The 26,499-nt window shown below is 37.1% G+C and overlaps 1 protein-coding gene across 2 annotated transcripts in view; it reads left to right on the top strand.

Annotated features, from left to right (window-relative positions):
• Nmdar2 (glutamate ionotropic receptor NMDA type subunit 2) overlaps positions 1-26,499 on the top strand; it is a 786,854-nt gene that overhangs the window by 199,893 nt on the left and 560,462 nt on the right. Inside the window, exons 5-6 of one of the 2 annotated variants that reach the window (XM_074237485.1) lie at positions 14,621-14,804; positions 16,181-16,303. In XM_074237485.1, coding sequence (XP_074093586.1) covers positions 14,621-14,804; positions 16,181-16,303 — 307 coding nt within the window. The remainder of the gene's footprint in view (positions 1-14,620; positions 14,805-16,180; positions 16,304-26,499) is intronic. The other variant, XM_074237486.1, reaches the window with a different exon arrangement.

Raw genomic sequence — 26,499 nt, 5'->3', positions numbered from 1 at the left:
GCGCATGGAGAAGTTTTCCATCTGCGATGGTGATTTAAATTTAAAGAAAAATTTTGGGGTGGACGTAACAAAGTCAATCAAGTCAATGCTTATCAGGTAAATTTAATATATATTAATATTTATTGTTTATTACCAATAAAATAACGGAAAATTACATGCATTCAATAAGAAAATATAGATGACGCTAGAGTTTACTGACATGTGGCGGTCCTGCCGCCTCGGTCACGCCACCAACGGCGAGAAGTGCAACTAGACCTACCAAAGCGCCAGTCATCGGAGCGGGAAACCCTCGCACTACTATCACAAAACAGTCCCGCACACACTCAAATTCTCCTGCCTTTTCATACGCGATAGCTGTGGCGTGATTTGGTGTTATTGTGATACATTATTATTATTGTTATTATTATGATTACAGATATCAGTGTGTGATTTGACTAATATATAGATTTAGACGCTAAGTACTTTTGTATGCAAAAATAAGTGAATAAATAACATTAAATCAATTAATCTTGCAAATAATATCATTATAATTTTTATATATAGTGTAGTACAATATAACAACTACAGACATTAGAAATTTTTTTATAATTTTATATCAGTTAAATTATTATGAAAAAAAATTAGGAAAACGGTTGACCCTGACGGCCATCCCTGCAACTTCCCGCTACTTTCGTAATTAAGCGCTCGATATTGCACTTATTATGTTTTTGAGCTCTTCCAGCTCAAAAATCTAATTTTCGTGTAGTTTGGAGCTCTCCGAGCTCAAAATTTTGATAGGAGTTTATTAAATCAATATTTTTGGAATTTTCAAATCCTGATAACTTTTGAACGGATCAACCGATTTCCACGCGATTGGTGGCATTCGACGCAGTTTCATCATCCTCATAAGTTATTTTCAAGTTTTAATTGATCAAACCGAAAATTTCAGAGTAACCCCGAAAAAACACATTTTTCGGTTTTCTTTCGTTCACGATAACTCACGAACGAATCAACCGATTTTGACCGGACTGGCGGCAGTCGACGTGGTTTTTTGATGTTAAGAGCTGATTAGTTTTTGGAATTTATCGAAAGAGCCGTTTAAAAGTTATTCCAAAAAAACTACGTTTCAAAAGATTTTTTTTTGTAGTTTTTTTACAATTTCTCAAAATCTACTGGTCCGAATCGGTTCAAATTTTCAGGAAATCTAAGTTTGGTTAAGCCCTTTCGAATATCACTAACCGCGATGAAGTCGGTCAAGCCGTTCAAAAGTTATAAAAGGGTAACACATACACACACACACAGACGTACGGACATCATCGCGGGAATAGTCAGGGAAGCTTCCTAGGACCTCAAAACGTCAAGATCTAATGAGAACTCGATTTTCGAAAAGCGGGGTGAAACCAATAACTTCCCGATTTTTGAAAATTTTCAATTTTATTAGCCGGAAGTTAAAAATTTCATTAAAAAATTTTACATTTGAAAATTATAGTAAGTTATTAGTGAAAATTAAAAAAAAATTTTTTTTATTGTAATTTATATTTTATAAAAATAAAAATAATTGACCGCTGTCAGCTAAATTCAGTATCATAAATGTAATAAATATACTCTCAATGCAAGTCTATGAACAATTAATGAGGTTATGTGATCTGACGTATACTCCAATAAGTTGTAACATCTCTAGATATTTGTGTAATTGCTAGTTACACATAAAACTGTAAATTCGATCGTTATAAATATTTAACTATTTTTTTTAATTAAATGAAATTTTAAAATGCCACTGAAGTTGACATACATTAAAAAGTTTTTTATAATTTTATAGTAATTAAATTATTAATAAAAAAATTTAATTTAAAAGTTCCACGCGTGAAAGTTCATAAAAATTATAAGTGAAAATTTTTAAAAGCATTTTTTTATTGACATTGATTTGTATAAAAAGTTTTTAAATTGACAGCTAACGGCTAACTTCATAATTTTAAAACATAATGAAAATTTAACATAAATTATAATTTCATCAAGTATATTAACTAAAAAGTGATTAAAATAATTTTTTCACTATAGGTTGAAGGTGCAGAAAATGTGGATGAAGCAGCTGATGATATAAAGGACATTCCAGAGGAAAGTGATCAAGATGAAACTGATGAAGAAATTTTATATAGAAATTACATTATAGAGGAAAGTGATCAAGATGAAATTGATGAAGAAATTTTAAATAGAAATGACATTACAGAGGAAAGTGATCAAGATGAAATTGATGAAGAAGTTTTAAATAGGAATGAAGAAAATGAGGACAGTGAAGAAGAAGTGGAGAGTGATAGTGATGAGGAGGAAGATGATGAGTTTAGAAATTTAGACTATGAACAACTATTATAATTATAACTAAATTATGAATAACTAATATAATTTATATAATTATATTAAATAATTGTATTTATTTATAATATATATAGCCATATATAATAGCTAAATTTGTCATTAAAGACAAATTTTTGGGAATTGGGGGAAATAAAGGAAAAAGGGGGAAGGGGAGGACCTTTACTCAGTAGGAATTTTCGGTAACTGAAAAAATTATTAGTATATAATATAATATTATATAATTTATATTTATAAATACATAAATTTATATAATTTTATTATATAAAATTATATAATATAATTTATATAATTATTTAATTATAATATTATTATTATTATTATTATTTTGTTATTAAATGCTCAGGGGGGGTTATCCCCGAAGTCCGATTCTCCGAGGGCCCAGCCTGAGCTCCATCCGTTACTGCTGGACCACTCCGCACAACAAGGCGGTTAGTGATCACAGCAGGCCAAAGTCATTTCCCTTAAGAGACGGAGAGAACCAAGTAGAACAGCCTTCTGCATCCTAACTGCCAAGAACTCAGCTTTTGATGAGCAAGCTGGAACTTTGGCAAGTGAGGATACAAAAGACTGTTTCATCCCTCCTAGGACGCCAACAATCAGGACGACAAGCTTGACACGGTAACCTGGGTAAAGTTTGCCAATTTCAAACAGGAGATCCTGATATATTTGTCTTTTGTGCTCTTCTTTGGCTGAGATGTTGTATTCAGCCGGGGCCGAGAACTCAATGACATAAATGTCACGAGTGGCCTTGTCGAAGAGCACAATATCAGGTTTGTTGTGATCTATCCGCCGGGTTGTTGCAAATGGCATGTTCCAATAAATTTTACAACTGTCATTCTCAACAACCTGGGGAATATCTCCTGGCAAATAAGGCAGCACTGGTGTCACGTCAATACCGTAGCAATGACGAAGATAGTAGTACAGTACTCTCAGGGCAGCATTGTGACGCTGGATATATGCACCTCTCGCCAGCACTGGACATGCCGACAAAAGGTGCATAAGCGTCTCCGGATGTTGTCTACACCTCCTACAGGACGTGTCGGGGAGCTGCACCTGGAGCACCTTGCTGCGGTACTCAAGAGTGTTAATGACACCATCTTGGCAGGCAAATATGAACCCTTCAGTCTCGGACATCAGGCCCGCTGACTTTAAGAAGAAAAACGTCAGCTGGATGGACAAGCCATGATCACGCACGTGTTTAAAGAACACGCTGTGCATGGACTTGTCCATCAGTTCGCCAAGGAGTAGTTTTTCCTCGGCGTTCCTGATGACGCTCTTAAATTCCTCCTTTCGGAGTTCCATAAGAGCGTTTATTTCTCCAAGATCAAAGGTTCTTGCCGCATATATTGCTGCCTTATACAAGAATGTTCTCTTATGCGCATTTTCATGTTTATGTACAATTTGCATAAGAAAGTCATCCTCGTCTGCAGTGAAATTGACAACTTCGTGAGTTAAACCCAGGACCAAACGGTCGTGAAGCCGCTCCAAACTCTGCAAACCTCTCCCACCGATGGACCGGGAGAGGTATAATCTGGCGACTGATGAATTGGGGTGCATGCTCCGATTCATATTAATGATCTTACGGGTTTTGATGTCGAGATCTCGTAAATCCTTTCGGGTCCATTTCAGGACACCGAAAGAGTATAGTAAGACTGGGACAGCGAGCATGTTAGTGGCTGAGACTTTGTTTTTGCCGGAAAGTTCGGAGGACCAAATTTTCCGGAGTCTCCTAACATACTCGCTCAGGAGAGTTGTTCGGACTTCAGAGACCGCATGCATGCGGTGCTCTTCCATTCCTAGATATCTATACAACTCCCCGGCGTCTAATTGTCTTAAGACACTCCCATCTACTAACTCGACATCATCACCAGTATCAGAGCACTTACCCCTCGCCAGATGTACGACCGCACACTTGTCCAACCCAAAAGACATTCCGACATCTCGTGTGTACTCTGCTACGATGTTGAGGGCTGCTTGTAGATGATCTTCATCAGCACTATATAGCTTCAGATCATCCATGTAAAGCAGATGGGTGATCGAATATTTTCGATCACCCGGCGGCCCCACAGAGTACCCACGAGTTTTACGGAGAGCAACAGATATAGGCAACAGTGAAATGCAAAACAGCAGAGGGCTCACGGAATCGCCTTGGAAGACCCCCCGTTTATACTCTACAACTCCGGTTACGTGCAATGCGTTTCCACTTCCAATGTGAAAACGCGTTCGCCAGAGCTGCATTGTACGTCGAATGCATTCCACTATTTCGGGATTGACTCCCAGGCATTTGAGTAGATATAAAATCAACTCATGTGGAGTTGAGTCAAATGCCTTGCGATAGTCAATCCAAGCCATTGACAGGTTGCATTGATAGTAGATCGCATCTTGTAAGACGCATCGATCCACTATCAGGTTCTCCTTGCAACCTGACAGGCCTCTTTTACTGCCACGTTGTTCATATATCTGTTGCCATACAGGCTCTATCTGCTGCAAGATACGGTTATTTAAAATTTTTGTAAAAATTTTATAAACCGCATTCAAGCAGGTGATAGGCCTGAAATTCTTAGGGTCAGACAAGTCACCTTTTTTAGGTATCAGTACGGTTCGCCCTTCTACAAGCCAGTTCGGAATCGGATCGTCAGCTCTAATGTACGATGTAAATATGCAGGCCAGATGGAGGTGGGTAGAAGTAAACTTCTTCCACCAGAAGACATTAATGCCATCTGGTCCCGGGGCAGCCCAATTTTTGCTGCCATTTAGAGCTGAACGAACTTCATCCACACTGACTGCAGGGCTCTCTTCATCAGCATTCTGCCGACGGTGTTCCCGACAGAATGTTTTGAAGTCGTGCAGAGCTGGAGTATTGGCGTTCACGTTTGGTTGATCTCCATACAACTCAGTCCAAAAAGCTTCCACCCGCTCAGGTGTTGGATAAGTCCCAGTAACATCGGTCTTTGCTGTCAGAAACCGTGAAGGGCTGGATCGAAACAACGAGTTGTCGACCAACCGCTTCAGCCTTTTCTCTAGTGACTTTTTGGCAGTCACTAGAGCCCGCAATTTATTAAGAGACTCTTCTTTGATGACAAGAAGAGTACTCTTGTTCAGTGTGTGATGACGCCACCGAAGTTCAGCAACAATGCGTCGAATTCGGGGCGTGTATGCTTTTTGAGTTGTTTCGAACTCAATCACACACTGAATGCGGGAGACATGTTTCCGGGATATGTCAATTTTGGAGCCAAGTTGTAAGATGCGCTGTCTCAACCTTGCCTCGATCGAGAGACAATGTCTCTCTCTCGGAAAAGCCGAAACTGCTGCACCATACACAACCTGGCTCACAGTGAGCAGGGTGGAGTCCTCCAGGATGGCTGCACGGAGATCTTCGTTTACCGCGTCAAGCTGTTGTTGGGAGTAAGTTATCTTTTTAGATATACTTACTTGCCGTCCTACAAAGGGATTGTTGTTGTCCAAGGAGGAACGGCGTCGCTCTTGGTGCAGTTGCGCCGGAAAGGAAAGTCTATTAGGCTGCCTTCTGTCCGGCACAAGCGATCTTCTATTTCGCCGAAGATGAGCGGCATAATTACGCAGGTGTTTGGGCGTAAAATGCGCTAGCTCCGGATGCATATCACTCCAAAGAGTGTGCATCCGGGCCATATAGCCGCTCACCCCCGGCTCGCTACGTTGGTAGCACACCAAGAGATCGACTCTCAGTTCCTCCGTCCACTTAAAGTAAGTCCTTAAGTTGCCAGGGTCGTCATCTTTCATCGGGTCCGGCGTGCTCCTCCCACCTGATGAATGGTCCTCATCCGAAAAGGACCGGTTGTGGGGAGCACTTCTGAGTTGGTATCTTGTGGTAACTCAGTTATTTCCATGCAGTGGGTAGTTGGCCCACTGCACGGGCTACGTCGTTCGCCTACAGACCTGATGTTATGGTCTGCGTTTCCCGCGATGCGCCGCTTGGAGGCCACGTAGCAAACACCGCTTATTATTATTATTATTATTATTATTATTATTATTATTATTATTATTATTAATGTTATTATTATTAACTAATTAAATAAATTTAAAAAATCAAATTATTCTTTTTTAATGAAAAATTTTTTTTTTTTAATCAAATCAATTTTTTTTTATTCAATAAAAAATAATTTTTTAATTTTTTCATGTTAATAATAATAATAATTATTATTAATGTTATTATTATTATTATTATTATTATTATTATTATTATTCTTGTTATTATTTTCATTTTCATTATTATTATTCTCTGGATAAAATTTACATTGAAAACGGAACTCAGTGGAGCTGTTTTCACTGTATCCATTGATTCACTGCAAAATGTCCCGACTTTATCAGCCTGGCGAACTACCACCCGAAATTTTCGTTACCGACACTAGCTAAAATAATAGGTAGTCCCGTGACATCACAAGACGGCACGACGAGGGGAAAACAGTCGCAAACCCCGTTACTTGAGCGGTGATCGACACTTCGATCTATCCCCCGGTGTCAACCACCACGTTAGATTTATCTTAGTCAATCTTACCACTATTACCACTATACTACTATTACCACTATTAGGTGATTACTCACCAAAACTAAATATTTATTAACAACTACCAAATCTACTAATTAATTATTAAGTTTATATTATCATTTTTACTACTATTCTGTATTAAAATATGATTGCGTTATTATAAATTATTATAACTCACCAACGAACGACCTTTCTGGGTCAATTACATATTGGATGGCATTGAGCATCTACGCATGCAGCTGCAAAGAAACACACGTGACATCCAGTCTTTACAACACGATGTCACCAACCTAGCTGAGCCAACTAACCAGCAACGTCGGAACCTTCGCGATGTAGCCGAAGAAGTCGTTGCCGTCAACCACCGACTCGAGGCGATGGAACCCCCCATCAAGCAGCTGGGTGATGATCTCCAGCAAAGAGCACACCAGGAGGGACCCGTAACTTTCCAAGTCACCGAAGAGCAGACCATCAGAACGGTCTACAACATCGGGACTACGCCAATCAACAAGGCGGTAGTTCCAGTCCTAGCCAGCCAGCCAGCGACAGCATGTGGACCGAATGCTGGACTGAAACCTCACACATCAACGTCCAGGCCCATCCGAGAGGGTTCTCAATTCCCTCTATCTCCACTATTGGCCCACAGAGCGGCTCGAGGAGAGCTCACACAGTAGCAATCGAACCTCCTCCAAGCAACAGGAGCCATCAAGAAGGGCGCACCGGCTAAAACAGTAATGGTAACGTACGCTCATTCGTTACCGTACTCCCAGACTACGTCAGCACCTGAGTACAGTGCGCCGATATCACCAGAGGCTGCATATCAACAGTTTCTGGCTGATACTGACTCAGCAACTCCATCAACAACTACTACAGACCCTAACCAGGTATGCGTGCATAACGGAATCCGCTTTATGGACTACAACACCTTCTGTAAAGCAATCCGCAGCACTTGTGCTGCCGTTCGGCCAAGGATCCGACACCAAGAGCTCCAGGAGTCTTGGACCCAGACAGTGACTACCCAGGCTCAGTCACTGTTCTTCTCCACAGGGTGCCAGAATTGCCGACAACGAACACACAAAATTGCCGAATGCCGTCTACCATGGAGACCAGATATGTGTCACGTCTGCTACCAGGACCAAGTGACAACGGAAACGTGTTTCCGCCCCTACGAAAAAGAATTAAAAGACCACTTCCGTGGACGCTGTTCAAGATGCGGAGTGGCAAATCAATTCTTCGACCCCATGTGCCGGGCTTGTAACCAGCGCTGGCCAAAATACAAGGACTGGATCAGTACCAAGTACACCCAAGGGGACATGAGACTCTTCCACGAGGCCCATCTTCGTGTCATGAGGACATAAACCTCCCTTACGGTTCAGGAAGTTTTCATCCTCATTCACCACTCTTTCATTAATACTTTAATAATTTTTATTACATTATTTTCTTATTATTCTTAATTTTTTTTGTTTGTTCATTACTGACAATAAGTCAGTTCATTATATACCCTAAAAATTGTGTGTTTACTATTATAAAATAAAATTCAAATAATTATTCATATTAATTTCTATATAATCGCAACATCATTCATATCATCTAATATATTATCTGCCAGTTTAATTTGCTTTATTTACAGCTGCAGTCCAAATAAAAAAAAAAAAAAATCAACCAACTATGATCAAAAAATTTTAATATAAAATCTCTAATTTATTCCTTTTTTAATTCAATAGATCGAAGTCTAGACCGGAGTTTCGACGTTCGCTCAAGAAATTCACCAACAACAAATTCTTTATTCAAAAATAATTTAAAAATTTTAATTAATAATTTTTTTTCTTTACAGGTGATGACTCACCAGTCTACCAACACATCCTTTCCTCAGGTGACTACTCACCAACCCAAATTCCTCAAACTCCCTACTTTCTCACACACTACCACTATAGGTGACTACTCACCAAACCAAACTTTTCACACTGTCATTTCATCAAACTACCCTTCCTAGGTGATCACTCACCACCAACTCCTATCATCCTATTACCTTCAAACCTGGTGACGATTCACCGATTCTTTTAAAAGAACTAGCTCGGTTCAAAAATTGACGGAGTAGTCTTGGCTTGGCAGGGAGGATTGAGACACTACAAAATGTCCCGACTTTATCAGCCTGGCGAACTACTACCCGAAATTTTTGTTACCGACACTAGCTAAAATAATAGGTAGTCCCGTGACGTCACAAGACGGCACGAGGAGGGGAAAACGGTCACAAACCCCGATACTTGAGCGGTCATCGACACTTCGATCTATCTCCCGGTGTCAACCACCACGTTAGATTTATCTTAGTCAATCTTACCACTATTACCACTATACTACTATTACCACTATTAGGTGATTACTCACCAAAACTAAATAATTATTAACAACTACCAAATCTACTAATTAATTAATAAGTTTATATCATCATTATTACTACTATTCGGTATTAAAATATCATTGCGTTATTATAAATAATTAACCATCGACAACCTAGACTATTAGTAAAATAATCATCCTACAAATTTATTGTGTTTCGTCACCGAATATAATAAATATATTTCAAGTGTTGAGTTAGTGAAATAAAATTAAGTTTGTTGTAATTTTGTCATCAATCAAGTTAATTTACCCACTACAATATTCACCTTGCGTAAGTAAAATAAATTTAACTGGCACACGTGGTAACTTCTGTCTTATAATCTATCTAATCAAGCTCTCTTAAAACAAAAGACAATCATAAATACGAGAGTGGAATATCCCAGGGCAGTGGACCAAAATTATAACCGAAATCCAGGCGACTAATTCTTATCCGCGAGGTTTAGTGGCCTGGAAACTAAAATTTTTCATAAAAGTAAAAATTTACAAAGGATTTGAAAACTTTTACAGCTTAAACGCGTCTGATGTTTCGACTCGGGTAGGGCTTAGATCGAAACCAAACACGTAACCCAAAACATAACTTAAACTAAAACTTATCATAACACGTAAACGTAACTTAAACTGATCCCATATGCTCTTGTCATGTTCCTCTGCATTGGAGCGCTGGCATCTCAGCCAGACCTAAGCATTCTACATGGAAGTCTCAACGGGTTAGGCTGACGTCTAACATCAAACGAAACTGGGTGACTTATAGTTCCGCTCTACGGTAACGCTGAATTACCCACGTACTCTGTTGCCTCAAAACTCAATACTTAAAATTCAAAACTCAAAACTTAATATTCAAAAATTAAAATAACTCAATAAAACCCTTAAATGACTCGACCTTAATATTTTCTAAAAATTTTACTCTAAAAACTGACTCTACTCTCAAAAATTCCAAAATCTCAAAAATCCCAAAAACTGTGACTTGAACTCTCTAAATTCAGTCTAAAACTGTAGCAGCTTGTTACTCGGCATCAACACTCACTTAACTCACAAAACATTCATCTTCAATCCTCAAAAAATATTTTGTGTAACGTTTGGCCTTGAAATATCAGGTTAAAAATACAAAAATTCGTGGGCGCTAGTAACGTTCATTTTAAATGGACCCTGATCGTTAAAATAACGTCACAATATATAAACTTTCGAGCCCATACCATTTTTCGACATTACTCCTTTAAATGAAACATTATGACAAAATTTCCCTAAAATTACGACATGAAACTGACTAGAATAGATATATTTCTGAAGAAATCTACCTAAAAACCGCAGAAAGAGACCAGTGACCAGAAGTAGGCCTCGTGAGACGCAACGTGGACTGTGTCGCCCAAAAAGTTAGTCTGCTCAACAATGTTACAAGTGTCCACACACGTTTCATTCTATTACATGAGTTGTGATCCAGAAGCTACAAGTGTCTACACACTTTTCTATCACGTTAGTCTTCACTGAAATAACTATGAATGTCCTCGCATTTTTTTTATTATCACGTTAGTTCTCACTAACAAGTGAGATTATACATCTTGCAACACTTTTATATTTATTTCTCACTAGCGAATTTGGAAGCACTTGTTTTTGTCATAATAGAATCAGTGTAATCAAGTCATTATCCAATCCATATGAAACTGTGTACAATGTACCGTAATTAATATTTAATTGAATTGTATCATTTTTGTATGTGATAAGATTTCTAACAATAAAGATTTTTTAATTTTAACTATTGTAATTGTTTGGTTTTTATTTTTTAAGTAACAACAGTTAAAATTTGCGCAATTGTTTATTCATTTAAAATCTAATACTCATCACGATTCCGGTCTATAGGCTGAAAAGCTTCGACCAAAAATTAACAAAATCATTTAGTCCAAATATTGGATGTATCAATGGGATACCTAATTAATTATTAATACCCATTAAAGCTTATAGAGTTACTTTTCATTTAAGCTACAACACTTACTCTACTTCTACTAGCCTTTGTAGAAAAAATAAAAATAAACTCTTAAGAAATCTACCTTCCATCTCGGTTGCGGCTGAATGGTATATACACTAGTCACAAAAGATAAGGGATATAAAAAAAATTCCAAACTTTTGGGTGATTTTCAACAAGCTCTAACTCCGAGGAAAATGGTCCTACAGAAAAAACAAAAAAAGCAAATTGTAGTTCCAAGTGTCTATATTTCAGATATGACCATGAAAAACTTTTGTCATGTCCAGGTCTAGAGAAATCCTAAGAAAACTACCGAAAAAAATGTTTTCCGAATTTTTTCCCGTCTAAAAAAAGGTCCACGGGCTTCAAAAAATTTTTTTTGATTGATTCTTTTAAAAGTTCTTTTAGAAAATTTAATACTCTTTAATTTGGCGCATTCAAAAAGCTTGTACGACAATTTGCTGCGGAGTGATCGTCAATCAAAGCAAAAAAGTTCTTTTTGACTTTGATATTCAATAACTCCGGAAATAATGATCGTACAGGGAATTAAAGGAGCGTTTTAAAAACTGCACGATATTCTTCATAAGAAAATGTGAACATCTTTTGGAAAAAAATTTTTTTTTGAATTGAAAACTCGGACTGAAAAAAAGACAAAAATTCGCATAATTAAGGATATTTGGATAACTTGGTATAACTTTGGATAAAATGGATCAATGAAGGATATCGTCAGTAATTTTTTAACCTCAAAGTGTCCCCTAAAATCCCTCAAAAATTCAAAGCGCTGCGATTTTTTTTTCATTGTGCTCCAAAGCTTCAAATTCTTTGTTTTTGCAAAAATCACCATCATGAGCAATTTTGTGATTTTTATTCATTTTTTCCATGAAAAAATTTTTTTCTCTCTAAAATCTTTATTTTTTCGATTAAAGAGATTGATTTTTTGAAAAATTTGAAAAAAAAAAAATTTTTCAATTTTTTTCGAAAATTTTTTTTTTTTAATATCTTCAGAATACTCAACTATTATCAAAAAAAATTCATTCAATTTTTTCTGACGGCTACAACTGCCTTAGTTTCAAATCTTATTTAAAAAATTCAATATTTTCTTTTCTTCACCCAAGACTTAAATGTTTTGTATTATTTCTAGCTTAAATTTCTTTCGTGATTTTTTTGTGAACTATTCTTTGATAATCACCCTTGGCATTTTGATGTGGCTCGCATTGTTACGCTCCTTCAAGAGGGCTACAGTCAGGTGGAAGTAGCAGCTTCTATGGGAGTGAGTCAGTCTGTTGTCAGTCTTGCTTATGCCCGATTTAACGCGACTCAGTTACGATCGTCATCCGGGTCAAGGAAGACGACGAATCACTACCGAGCGTGATAATCGAGCTATCATTCGCGAAGCTCGTCGAAACACAACTGCCTATGCTCACACGATCTCTCCTCAATTCCGCACTTGTCGACAACGTCCTCTCCAACATCACATCTCAACATTAACGGTCCAAAATCGCTTTCGAGAGCAAGGACTACGCGCGCGATGCGTAAATCGCGTACCTATGCTCACTCCATGACATTGTCGAGCCCGATTGGCTTATGTGCATGACCATCACCATTGGGGTCGTAGACAGTGGACCAGTGTCTTATGGACTAACGAATCTCGATTTTGTCTTCATGGCAGCGATATACGATCTCTCGTTTGGCGCCGTCATGGGGAACGAGATCGAGATGGTTTTACGAGACCAGTTACCGCTTTCAATGGTGGATCAGTCATGGTGTGGGCAGGCGTGTCCTTCAATACCAGAACCCCGTTGGTCATCGTTCGTGGGACGTTGACTGCTGACAAGTACGTCGACGAGATTCTGGGACCACACGTCCTGCCTATGCGCACACGCATGGGAGCAAGACGGTTCATTTTGATGCAGGATAATACTCGTCCTCATACTGCAGTTCGCACGCGAACTTTTCTCCGCGGCAACAACGTAACAACGCTTAATCATCCAGCTATTAGTCCTGATTTGAACCCAATTGAGCATGTTTGGGACAAGCTTGGGCGTCGATTGCGGCGAGACTATCCGGCACTGCACAATCTTCATCAGTTGACTCAAGCGTTATTACGTTGTTGGCAAGGAATTTCGCAACGTGACATTCGACGGTGCATCAACATGCAAGAGCACTTACGAGCTGTGATTCAGAACAGAGGTGGCAATACACGGTACTGAACTGTGACTGCCGTGCATACAGAGGTCCTTCAACAGCTGCAGACAGACAGACAGACAAACACACAGAAACATACAGAAGCACACACACACACACGCACGCACACGCACACGCACATACACGCACACACACGCGCACACACAGAAGCGTAAATCCGACCGAGCAACCTCCACGTGGTACGCTTTGGGTAACGTTAATGCCGGCGGTAAAACAGCAGTCGAAAAAAATCGAGAAAATTTCGAAAAAAATTGAAAAATTTTTTTTTTTTCAAATTTTTCAAAAAATCAATCTCTTTAATCGAAAAAATAAAGATTTTAGAGAGAAAAAAATTTTTTCATGGAAAAAATGAATAAAAATCACAAAATTGCTCATGATGGTGATTTTTGCAAAAACAAAGAATTTGAAGCTTTGGAGCACAATGAAAAAAAAATCGCAGCGCTTTGAATTTTTGAGGGATTTTAGGGGACACTTTGAGGTTAAAAAATTACTGACGATATCCTTCATTGATCCATTTTATCCAAAGTTATACCAAGTTATCCAAATATCCTTAATTGTGTGAATTTTTGTCTTTTTTTCAGTCCGAGTTTTCAATTCAAAAAAAAATTTTTTTCCAAAAGATGTTCACATTTTCTTATGAAGAATATCGTGCAGTTTTTAAAACGCTCCTTTAATTCCCTGTACGATCATTATTTCCGGAGTTATTGAATATCAAAGTCAAAAAGAACTTTTTTGCTTTGATTGACGATCACTCCGCAGCAAATTGTCGTACAAGCTTTTTGAATGCGCCAAATTAAAGAGTATTAAATTTTCTAAAAGAACTTTTAAAAGAATCAATCAAAAAAAATTTTTTGAAGCCCGTGGACCTTTTTTTAGACGGGAAAAAATTCGGAAAACATTTTTTTCGGTAGTTTTCTTAGGATTTCTCTAGACCTGGACATGATAAAAGTTTTTCATGGTCATATCTGAAATGTAGACACTTGGAACTACAATTTGCTTTCTTTGTTTTTTCTGTAGGACCATTTTCTTCGGAGTTAGAGCTTGTTGAAAATCACCCAAAAGTTTGGAATTTTTTTTATATCCCTTATCTTTTGTGACTAGTGTATTATGTATACTAGTGTAATCTATTCACATAGATTCAGATAACTAATTGACGTTTCGTTTCTTTAAATATTATTTATTTTCAGGAGTTCATTTTGATACAAGTAGTACCAGCCTTGTAAATGAAATATCAACAGCAATAAAAGTATATGCATACGGTGTCGAAGACTTTGTCAATGATCCAAGAAATCTAAATTACAGTTTGAACACAGCTCTCAGTTGTGAGGGCTTGGGAGAATCTCGGTGGAATACTGGAGATAGATTTTTCCGGTAAGTATTTGATTCTATACAACATATCAACGAATTAAAATTGAATTACATGCGTTATCTTAATAATCTACTGGAAATCATCTATATATCTAATGAACCCTGTTATTTACTATGACAGTTCGAGAAAAAGACAATTCCATAGACCCACCTTGCTTCAACTTTACGGTTGACCACTGTCACAAACTGTAAAATTTTTAAGCCTTAGCTCTCGACAAATTAAAAAATTTCTTCTCATGAATTTTCGGTTCTATTAAGTAATATTTTAGTTAGTACGTGTCGCTAGAAACACACTTGCTAAAAGTTTATCATAATTTCCCAGTATCTTCGCCTTCTGCCGAGATACTGTTGGTATGCAAACCGAGTAGGTGGGGCAAGAAGGATTTGATCCGCTTGTGCCTAGGAATAGAGTCAGAGACTACTGAGCGACGACGAGTCACCAGGAAGGGGGAGTAAGCTTTGAATTTATTTAGTTCACGATTTGATTTACCGACCGTCTGGTCATTATCGATAGATTAATTTTCTTTTCATATTCAATGTAAAAGTTGTCTGTATTACTCTGTGTTTATCATATTGTTATTCAAATATATTTTCTTATTGATTTTTCAAAGCAATTAAGTTCTTTCAATTTTAATTAATTCATAATTTATAGTCCTGATATTTTCTCAATAAAATTCACCGTTGTTCCGGCGAGCTTACCCGATGAGGGTTTACCTGGTACAAGGTGTAATTTTTATGTGTGTGCTGATAATTACAGCTAAGTGTGATCGGATGAGTGTATGTGCGGGTGTGTTTGTATGTGTGTGCGTCTGTGTATTCACCCGTTTGTGTAGGTGTAATTCTATGTTGTAACGGAGTAAAATGTACCCTGAATCGATAAGTAACCGGATATCGATAATTGTTCGATGCAGCACTGACGCGGCTTGATCTTCGGGTATTTTAGATAGTAGAGAGAGGGACGATGGGCCGGAGCCGAGTACAAGCGAGTTGCGATCAGCGGAATTCAGAAGAGGTTGTGCTACTGAACGCTCCGGATACACTTGCGAATCATCAGGTAAATATCTCATTGCGTGGTTCTTTTCATTGGAACGCAGCGATGTTAGTTATTCATTGTTTGCCTGTAGCGACACCAGTGCGCGATGATCTCGGGCATTTTAGATAGTAGGGAGAGGGGCGATGGGTCGCAGTGAGTACGAGTGAGTGGCGACCGGCGAGAGAACAAAAGAGGTTGTACCACTGAACGTTCAGGATACAGTTGGAAGTTACAGGTAATTATCCAGTCGCGCGTCCACTTAATTTGAAACGCAAGCGATGTTGAATATTTGTTAATTATTTCTAATTCATAAATAATAAAATATTAATCCAATTGGTACGTCTAGGAATAATTATTGCGGTTGGAAAGCAGCGGAAAAATCCCCGAAAGTAACGAGTGATGACGAGGACGGCAGCAGAACTAAGGCCATCGCTGTAGTTTGGCGGGAAGGAGTTCGTCGACTTACAAGGTACCTGGTTATATCTCGTGGGCGAAAATTCGGCTGTAGTTTGTACCCAGTCTAATTTCTTCTTCTGAGCAAGGTTTTATTTATTTTAATTGATTTTATAAATTAAATAATTTTGTGGTGAAAATTTTCTATTGCTAGAAATTTCTGTGGTCCAATACCCAGAAAATATTAGTTCGAACTTAAGGCAGGTTTTATGATAAATTTTTACGCGTGATATTAAACAGTGAATTTTGGTTAATGAATTGAAATAATTATTGATAACTTTCATTTAAGTAAATTTAATTAATTTAATCATTAGATTGGAATCTTATAAGAATACGGTTGTGAGTTTTTGTTGTTACGCAGTACATTTTAACTGTATTTCCGAAACCCAAGGTCACGTTTACTAGTGTAACGTTCCCGAATTCCGGGTCGTTAATTTTAAGTAATTTAAATCTAGGTTTGGCCTTGTGAGGGTATCAATAGATCCCAGGTGGGCCTGTCATTGGTCGCGAGTAAAGGATTTCAACTGAACGCTGAGTTTCAGTGTTCAGGGTAGTAAAACAGGGAAAGCCACTATATTAAGCATGCACCCCTGTAAATTTATTGAAATGAAAACTCATAATTTAAAATTAAAGTTGAGTATTATCGAAAAGGAGTAAAAAGTCAAGAGCGACGTCAGTCTTCACAGCTTCAGGACTCGCCTTGAACTGACGAACCGCAGAAACTGATTTACAACGTCGAATCAAAATAGTTGACGTTGCATCTTAGGTTACACTCTGGTGGAGTCGTCGGGGCGCAGCTCTCATGCTGGAGTTTAAACTACCGCCCGGCGACTTTCTTATCATTGGAGATTTCTGTTACTTTGCTGACGCAAAGTAACGAATCACTCCCAAGGTACTTAATGAATTTTTCTTCGAAGAAATTTTAACCCATAAAATTTCACCGAAAATAGAGGCCCTCCCCCCCTAATTTAAATGGAACGTTAGAATAACGTCGAAAAATGTATTGTGTCAGAAATAATTACTTGTAAATCTCTATTAGTTCTGTTAAACAATCTTATAAGTTCTATTTGAATAAATCAGTTTGGGTTATGAGTGATAGAGACTGAGATTATTAACAAGAAGCTCTGATAAATTTTTGGTAATTGAGTGAGAAGTAACCAAAGTTTATATCCTCTGACAAACTATCCCCGACAAAATATCTTGAAAGAAAATATCCGTGAGACAAAATGTCCTTAGGATAGGATAGTTTTTGTCAGAATATCTGTGGACAGTGAACCAAAATATTATAATGTCCAAAAAGGTACACAAAAACCATGTTGAAAGGGTGCTACACCATTATCCGCGTTTGTGGTCAAATGTCGGATCAAATGTCGCGAAAGAAATCTTATCACGATTACAATGCTCGTAAAAAAACAATCGTTTTAGAATATGATTCGGCTGACAAATACAATGATTCGCGTGGAGATGCTAAAATAATATCTATCAATGTTGATAATTAGTGAAAATATCATTTAAAATTATTGATTATCCGTGGTAATATTATTAATTTAAATGAATTATTTTTGTAATTTATGAATGTTTACTGTTAATGACTATGTTATTTTGATATTTATACGTTGACAATATGTGTATTTAGGATTTGTTTTTCGATATTTAAAAGCAATATTGACCTGTGGTAATATTGTGAATCGAAATAAATTAGTGTTGCAATTTATTATTTTGACGATTAAAAATGTTAGTACCCTGTTTAAAAATGTTGATTGAAAAAAGTTAAAAATGATGAAATTTGAATTCTTTTCAATAATTTTAATTCTCGTGTTTGTATATATAGATATATAAATATGCAATTGTTTCCAATCAGTATTTGTAACCAGGGTATTAATTATAAAATACTTTTAATAATTTTAAAAATTATGATAGTCATTTGTAAGAATATTAATGTGCCATTTGTTTAATTCTTATTATTGGTTATAGATCAAGAATCGATCTTACAATTAAAACATAATTTTAAGAATTTTCATAATACTTGCAACGATCGTCGAGCTTGAATTAATCAAACTAAAAATTTCAGAGTGACTCCGAAAGAACAATTTTTTCGGTTTTCTTTCGTTCACGATATCTCTCGTCCGAGTTGACCGATTTTGACCGGCTTGGCGATTTCTTCTATGTTAAAAGCTGATGAGTTCCTGGGATTGCTCGGTATAGCCGAATAAGAGTTATTCCAAAGAATGTCGGGGTTATGTTGCAAAAACACTTGTTTCCAAATATTTTGTCGACGATATCTCTTGAAGCAATCAATCAATTTTTGCGTTCTTTGCGGCGATCGACGCTGTTTATGAGTTCTAATGATTATTTGTACATGATTATTTGTACGCACAGAAATGTCGGAGTTATTGTAACGGAGTACACGGGGCCTTCTTTATCCGATCCGTGCTAGTTAGTTATCAACCGGTACCGCAGAGCGCTCTGTTCTGAGGTGCTCGCGCCAGTAGTTGTAAGCTAGTGAGTAAGTCCTCGAGGTGGAAGCGCCTGCGCCGACAGAGAGAGAGAGTGGGAAAGTCACAGTGAAGAGAGAAATGCACCAACAAAATTTGAAAGAGTTATTGTGACCGAACAGTCCAGTTAAACACTTGGCGAATATTCTCTAACGCAGGTAATTATTTTTATTTCGCTCGACCAAAGTGGAACGAGGCGACGAAACTTTATTACTTTGATGCTTGCTAGGCCATTACGTCAGCTTACTTGAATTAATCTTAAATTGTAATAAATTCTAATGCATATTTGTAGTTACAGGTAAAGTAATTGCCAAGGAGTACCCAGCGCGACGCGGTGACCGTAGTTTTTGCCGCCAAGCCGAATACCTAACCGAGAAAAGATTTTGTACCAGTATCGAGACAAAGAGTTGCAGCTTGTCGAGCGATTGCAAATATACTCATTAAAAACTCCAGGTACAAATATTACGTCTGAGTAATTTCTCGGTGGTGCGGCATCAGCAGGGCCCTTATGTCGGCTAAAGGTCATCGCGATTTCACGTTCAGTCACAATCATTAGTTTTAGCAAAAGGCTAATGAATCCATTTAGTAAAATAATTAAGAATACATCTAGAATTTTCCAGAATAACTTTAGTAAAATATTTAGGAATAAAAGAAAATTCCGGAATAAAAGGCAGACTAAAATTAAGAATAAATTTAAGAACGAATCAGAATTTAATTACTCAATATTTAATTGAAAATACCAGAAATTATTAATTAAACGCGTAGGCAGAGTCTGGATTAATTTCACTAGGAATTATTTCAGTTTGTTAGTTCATGTTTTCAGTGTCACGTGAAAAATTGTTCCCTGGTAATTGAGCTTAAGTTAAAGCAGTTTAATTTTATGTAAACTAAAATTAGTGAAATAGTTCACTAGAAAGTTTCAGTAAAATCATCAGAAATAAAATTTAATTAAAATCAAGAAATAGTTTAATAAATAATTTGGAAAAAAATTTTGATTGTGTAAAATAAAACAAAATTAGAATTAGAGTCAAGACATAATTGTTGAATTAGTCGTTAAAATTATTTAGTTAAAAGTAAAAAATAAAACACTTGTAAATTTTGCTTGGAAAAAAAATTGACAAAAGTTTGGAAGAGAGTAGGCCATCTTGTCTCGCGCTGAAACGCTGAGTAGAGGACATGCAAGGTCCAGACTAAAATCTCAGTGCGTTGTAAAGTAATATATAATCCCCAGTTCTCAAATAAAATCGAATAAAATAAATTCTATGTTTTCAAGCAACACAAAAGAAAGTAAAATAAAGTAATTTAGTCTAAATAAAATGAACTTAGTTATTCAGGGATAATTTAATAATTTAGTCAAAATAAATACAATAAGATAAAATGAGATATTCTTAGTCAATAAAAATAAGTTCTTAATTGAATAATTTAATGTTTAAACTCTGTCAAAATAATATGAACATAATTAAACAATTTAGTAAAATAATATGAACAAAATTAAACAATTTAGTAAAATAAATTTACAAAATTCTGGCAAAAATAAAATTGACAAAAGTAAATTAATTAAAAATAAATTTGCAAAATCTCGGACGCAACGTATATTTTATCGGCAGATTATTAAGACCACGGCAATAAATTACTCAAGAATTTTAATGAAAAATCTGAATTAGATTAAATTGGAATAAATGAATTTAAGCAAATTAGTAAGTCAGATTTTAATTAGGAAATTAATTTATATTGGATTAGAATATAACTTGGAAAAATTAATTGAATAAAATTTGGAAAAATTTTAACTGTAAAAGTATAGGAAAATTTCGTGTGTTCAGGTTAAATAATATTGTGTGTGCGTGTGAGTACAATTATAGTGTAGCACAAGGATTCATGGTATACTCCTCTGTTTTCTGAGCATACTTAGAAACATTTGCATAGACGCCTAGATGAGGGTGCAAAGGGAATAAGTTAAAAACCGCGATATAGACGCTCCATGAGAGGGTTTCGTCGGGAATAACTTACTTTGATAGGAAACCGTGTATAGACGTCCAGGAATCGATACACGGAAATAAGGCTTAGAAACCGCAGTATGGTCGCTGTTGAAAAAATTAACTACTCGATAAACGCCTAACAAGCCAGCGACATTGAAAATTAGGTACTCGAAAAAGCGCGGACCGCGGAAAGAGCTCCCGCTAGCCAGCCCAGTTATAGCTCCCCTTCCAATTAGAACCAAGCCATCTGATTGGCTAGCAATTTTGTTCCCCCTCTCCTAACAACTCAGCCGCAACGCCAGTATATTAAGAGCAGCACAACAGGCCTCGGGCCATTAGTAACAGTGTGTTCAAGCAGCAGTGTTCCAGTCTACAGCAAGCGCGCAAAGCTTGCTTATTTCCAACGCTTCAAGAAAGCTGACCCATGACGGACCATCTCACTAGTACGGATCATCTCTACAACAGGAACCATCAAGTACTTCTCGATATCATTAACGACGTTAACAACAAGCTCACAAGGCTTGTTGTCAGCTAAGAAGCTTCGACTACAACAGCTCTTCTCAGAGCTCGAGAAATAATCAGCTCTTGTCAGAGCTCAATTAAAACAGCTCTTCTCAAAACTTTTAAATCTAAACAGCTCTTCTCCGGGCTCGAGAAACAAACAGCTCTTGTCAGAGCTCAACAACCCAGCTCTCTTTGGAGAGCGTGTGACCTTCGGTCACCCTAAGCCATTTCAGTAGTTTGCTGGCTCAAACGTTAATTTTGGCGTCTCAACAAAGGTCTTTCTCAAGACCAACAAAGGTGTTTCTCAAAACCGCAAAACTTTGAAGTCACCTAAGATTACTATTCGGGTTAAGGAGAATTTCAGTATTGAGTCGTCTCTACTACGACCAGTAGCTCCATAAGAGGGTACCGTCGGGAAAAATTTACTTTGAAAGAAACCGTTAACTCTAACTCTTATTCCCGTCGGGAAGTGTTAATTAAGTGTTAATTATTTGTAAGGGGTTTTATTATTGTAACGTCGAAAACGCAACTAAAATTTAATTATTTTTATCCTAGCTGTTAGGCTAATGAATAAGGATCTGAAGCTTTATGGGAAGAGGTTGAAGTTATAATATAAGAAAAATGAATTCAATTTAATAAATATAATATAAAATTATAATGCAAAGATTTGAATTATTAGAACAAACATAAAAATCTTAATTAAGAACTTACTTAAATATCATTGTAACCGTTTCTTTACATAATTTAAATTTACTTCACTAACAATTTATTTTTAAATCTGACGCGTGGTTTCATTGAAACTTATAAAAACTTTTTTTGATGTTAACACTAGGGCGTCAGGACAACGAGAGATATTGTAACGGGGTTGACTGCTCAGATTGGCTCCTGAATTAATAAATTAACTAAACAAAATTGAAAACTAAAATTATTAACAAAAAGGCACCACCAGGATTTTTAATCATGGTTCCTGGAACCGGTCGAGAGCAGAGAGCTTATCTTACAGGGAGAGAAAGTGAGGAATGTGGTCTGAAATAAATAAATTTTCATTTAACAATATAATTGCGATTTATTTATAACGAAAATAAGATAACAAAGTATACACGCTCACACTCACACAAAAATTTTCTTAATCCCGACAGTACCCTCCTACGGAGCGTCTATACTGCGGTTTCTAACTAAATCGCGCTGTCCATCAGACTCTCATGCTCTAGGTTTTGGATCAGTCTATTCGGCAAAACATCAACAAATAGAGTTCGTTATGCACTCCACGATTCATCTGCTCGGCGAAACATCAACAAGCAGAAGATCGTACACACATTACCCACACTAATCTTTACACACATATTCCACACTTCTCCACACACTCTGATTTACCTTATTATTAATTTTTTTTTTTGGAACGAAGTTCCTTACGGCAGGCTTGGAGGAGATAGGGATTTTGCTGGGGGACCTAAGTGATAAAAATGTGATAGTAAAACCGTAAGAAAAAAAGCGTTAAATGAGCTGTTAAAAGCGTTAAATGTGCGTAGGCGCTGCAGTCGTATACACAGCGAGTAGTGTATAATATCTTAGCTTTTTCCCTCTTTCTTTTCGTTCTCTCATTTCTTCTCTCTCCATTACCACTCCACCCCGCCAATGCATAGTATATCGCGTGCTTAAAGGTAAAAGGGCTTATAGCTAAGGGTTAATAGGGATTTGTGGTGAAGGGCGTATAGAAAAAATTTTTTTTGCCATTTTTTGCCATTTGCCAAACATTCGTTTTAAAATTGTCTGAAACGTAAAAATCTGTGAAAAAAAACGTTGGTATTCTAAAGCTGAAAGCGCGTATCTCAAGATACACGCCCTTTTAGCTTTAAGAAAAGTACTATTTAACGGTAAAAGGGCGCATAAAAAAAATTGTAGTTTTGATAACAAATGTTAAATAATACACTACTGGAAAAAATTAAGGGATCAAAAAAAAATTCCAAATTTTTCGGTAGTTTTCAACAGGCCGTAACTTTGAGAGAAATGGTCGTACAGGAAATAAAAAAAAAGGAAATTGTAGCTCCAAGTGTCTAGTTTTTGGATTAGAACTTCAAAATTTTGTAGCCTCCTCGGTTTCTGAGTAATCGTAGAAAAACCAGCAACAAAAAAATTCTCAAAATTTTTTTAGTTTTTTTTTTTGGTCTACGGGCGTGGAAAAAATTTTTTTAGCTTAACCACCATAAGGATCGGATACTTTGTTCATTTAGCTTTAATTTCATTTTGAAACACCCTGATACGTCCACTCCTCGCTGAGATATCGGTCTTCAAATGGAAAAGGATCTTTTTGTCTTTGATTATCGATATCTCAGCAACCAATGATCGCACATAAAGTTAAAGGTGGGTTTCGAGAACTTGAATGAATTCCCTTAACGACTGTCCATTGTTTTTCGAAAAAAATTTTTTCTTTCCGTCACATGAATTTGAAAATGCAACAAAAAAAGGGCTTTTAGTGGTTTTTTGGAAAATCAAGCGCTGGATCGAAAATATTGAGGAAACCACTAATGTTAAGTGTGCCTTTTACAGTTCAATATGTCCACAAAAACCTACAAAGAATCAAATTAATCCAGCCAGCCGTTTTTTTGTTTCACTTGATCGAATTTTTGAAAAAATTAAAGGATCACGTTTTTGCTCTGAAAAGCTCATAATTTTTAAAAATGAGAAAAAAATGGTTTTTTCGAGCTTTTTCCACATTTTCGTTCCAAAAGTGCTTAAATTTTCAAAAAAAAAAAAATTTTTCGAAAAAAATTTAAAAAAAAATTTTTTTGAAAAATTTTTTTTTAACAAGTTAAGGAAACTCAAAAACCATCGCCCAATGATTTTTATCACCTTTCCACCGCTGCATTCCTTGATTCTACTGATCTCCTTTAATTAAATTAATAAAAAAGTTAATACCCCCAATCGAATTTCGATTTTTTCATTCGCTTTTCGGAGTTTTTTTTTTTTCTTTTCTTTTTGTGAATCCTTAGCAAATCGCTTCATTCAACAGTTTTTTCAAAACTAATCCCTCTGCGCTAAAAAAAATTTTTTTTAATTTTTTGGTCAAAATTGAAAATTTCTGACTTTTGATTCTTAATCATGGTTAGACGACATTTATCGGAGGTGGAAGTCGCTCGGTTAGTGACTCTTATCGACGAAGGTTACACTCAACATGCAGTTGCTATCCGGATGGGTGTAAGTCAATCTGTCGTATCTCGAGCTTATACCAGATACCAAGAGACGAATCAATATCATCGTCGCCCCGGACAAGGTCGCCATCGAGTCACTAATGCCCGCGATGATCGAACACTTGTTAGAGAAGTTCGACGACAACCTTTCGTCAATGCGAATATTGTCGCTCGAAACTTCCCCAATCGCAGACAACAGCAACAACAACAGCAACAGCGACGACAGCATCAAGTGCGAAACATTTGCTCTCGAACAATCATCAACCGTCTTCGTGAAACTGGGTTACACGCACGACATCCTAATCGTGTACCCCTGTTGACAGCAAGACATCGTCGAGCTCGTTTAGCGTATGCTTACGATCATCGAAATTGGAACTTGAGGGAATGGACAAATGTTTTATTCACTGATGAGTCTCGTTTTAATCTGTATGGCAACGATCGACGTCCTCTCGTTTGGCGCCGTCGTGGAGAACGTTTTCGCCAGAACTTTGTCCGTCCAGTCGTTGCCTACGGCGGTGGATCAGTTATGGTGTGGGGCGGCGTTTCACGAAATTGGAGAACACCTTTGGTAATTTGGAATTATACGCGAAAATTTGACAGCTAGACGTTACATCGACCAAATTTTAAGGCCCATTGTTTTGCGCAGACGACAACATCTGAGGTCGTTCATATTGATGCAAGATAATGCACGTCCTCACACAGCCAACATTACCCGGCGCTTCTTTGAGCGGCATGACATCACATTGTTGCGACACCCAGCCATGAGTCCAGATCTCAACCCCATAGAGCACGTTTGGGACATAATGGGCCGTCGGTTGCGCAGAGAGTATCCAAATTTGCAGAACTTAGCTGCTTTGGAGCGCGCGCTTCAGCACATTTGGAATACCATTCCGCAGCCTCAAATTACCGTCTGCATAAACATGGCTGAACGTTTGAGAGCCGTTATTGAAAACAGGGGTGGTAATACCCGGTATTGAACCAACAAAAACCTTCAGAGAATGAGTTTGGAGTCATTAAATACGGTGGAACTGACGAGCCACCGGGTCTCAATTCTCCTGAAATACCTTACACAAATACACTTACACACACACACACACACACACACACACACACACACACACACACACACACACACACACACACACACACACACACACACACACACACACACACACACACACACACACACACACACACACACACACACACACACACACACACACACACACACACACACACACACACACACACACACACACACACACACACACACACACACACACACACACACACACACACACAGAAGCGTAAATCCGACCGCGCGACCTCCACGTGGTACGCTTTGGATAACGCTAATGCCGGCGGTAATTGTTTTTTTAAACTTTTCAAGAGAAAAAAATTTCAAAAAAATTTTTTTAATTTTTTTTTTTTTCAATTTAAGCACTTTCTGGAACAAAAATGTGGAAAAAGCTCGAAAAAACCATTTTTTTCTCATTTTTAAAAATTATGAGCTTTTCAGAGCAAAAAACGTGATCCTTTAATTTTTTCAAAAATTCGATCAAGTGAAACAAAAAAACGGCTGGCTGGATTAATTTGATTCTTTGTAGGGTTTTTGTGGACATATTGAACTGTGAAAGGCACACTTAACATTAGTGGTTTCCTCATTATTTTCGATCCAGCGCTTGATTTTCCAAAAACCACTAAAAGCCCTTTTTTGTTGCATTTTCAAATTCATGTGACGGAAAGAAAAAATTTTTTTCGAAAAAACAATGGACAGTCGTTAAGGGAATTTATTCAAGTTCTTGAAACCCACTTTTAACTTTCTGTGCGATCATTGGTTGCTGAGATATCGATAATCAAAGACAAAAAGATCCTTTTCCATTTGAAGACCGATATCTCAGCGAGGAGTGGACGTATCAGGGTATTTAAAAAAGAAATTAAAGCTAAATGAACAAAGTATCCGATCCTTATGGTGGTTAAGCTAAAAAAATTTTTTCCACGCCCGTAGACCAAAAAAAAAAACTAAAAAAATTTTGAGAATTTTTTTGT

Source organism: Cotesia typhae, unplaced genomic scaffold (assembly GCF_013202065.1).
Source record: "Cotesia typhae breed Kobodo isofemale line unplaced genomic scaffold, CoteBio_Ctyphae contig_22, whole genome shotgun sequence".
NCBI classification, from domain to species: Eukaryota; Metazoa; Arthropoda; class Insecta; order Hymenoptera; family Braconidae; genus Cotesia; species Cotesia typhae.
The sequence above is the reverse complement of the archived record's forward strand: the minus strand, read 5'-3'. Positions and strand labels throughout refer to the sequence as shown.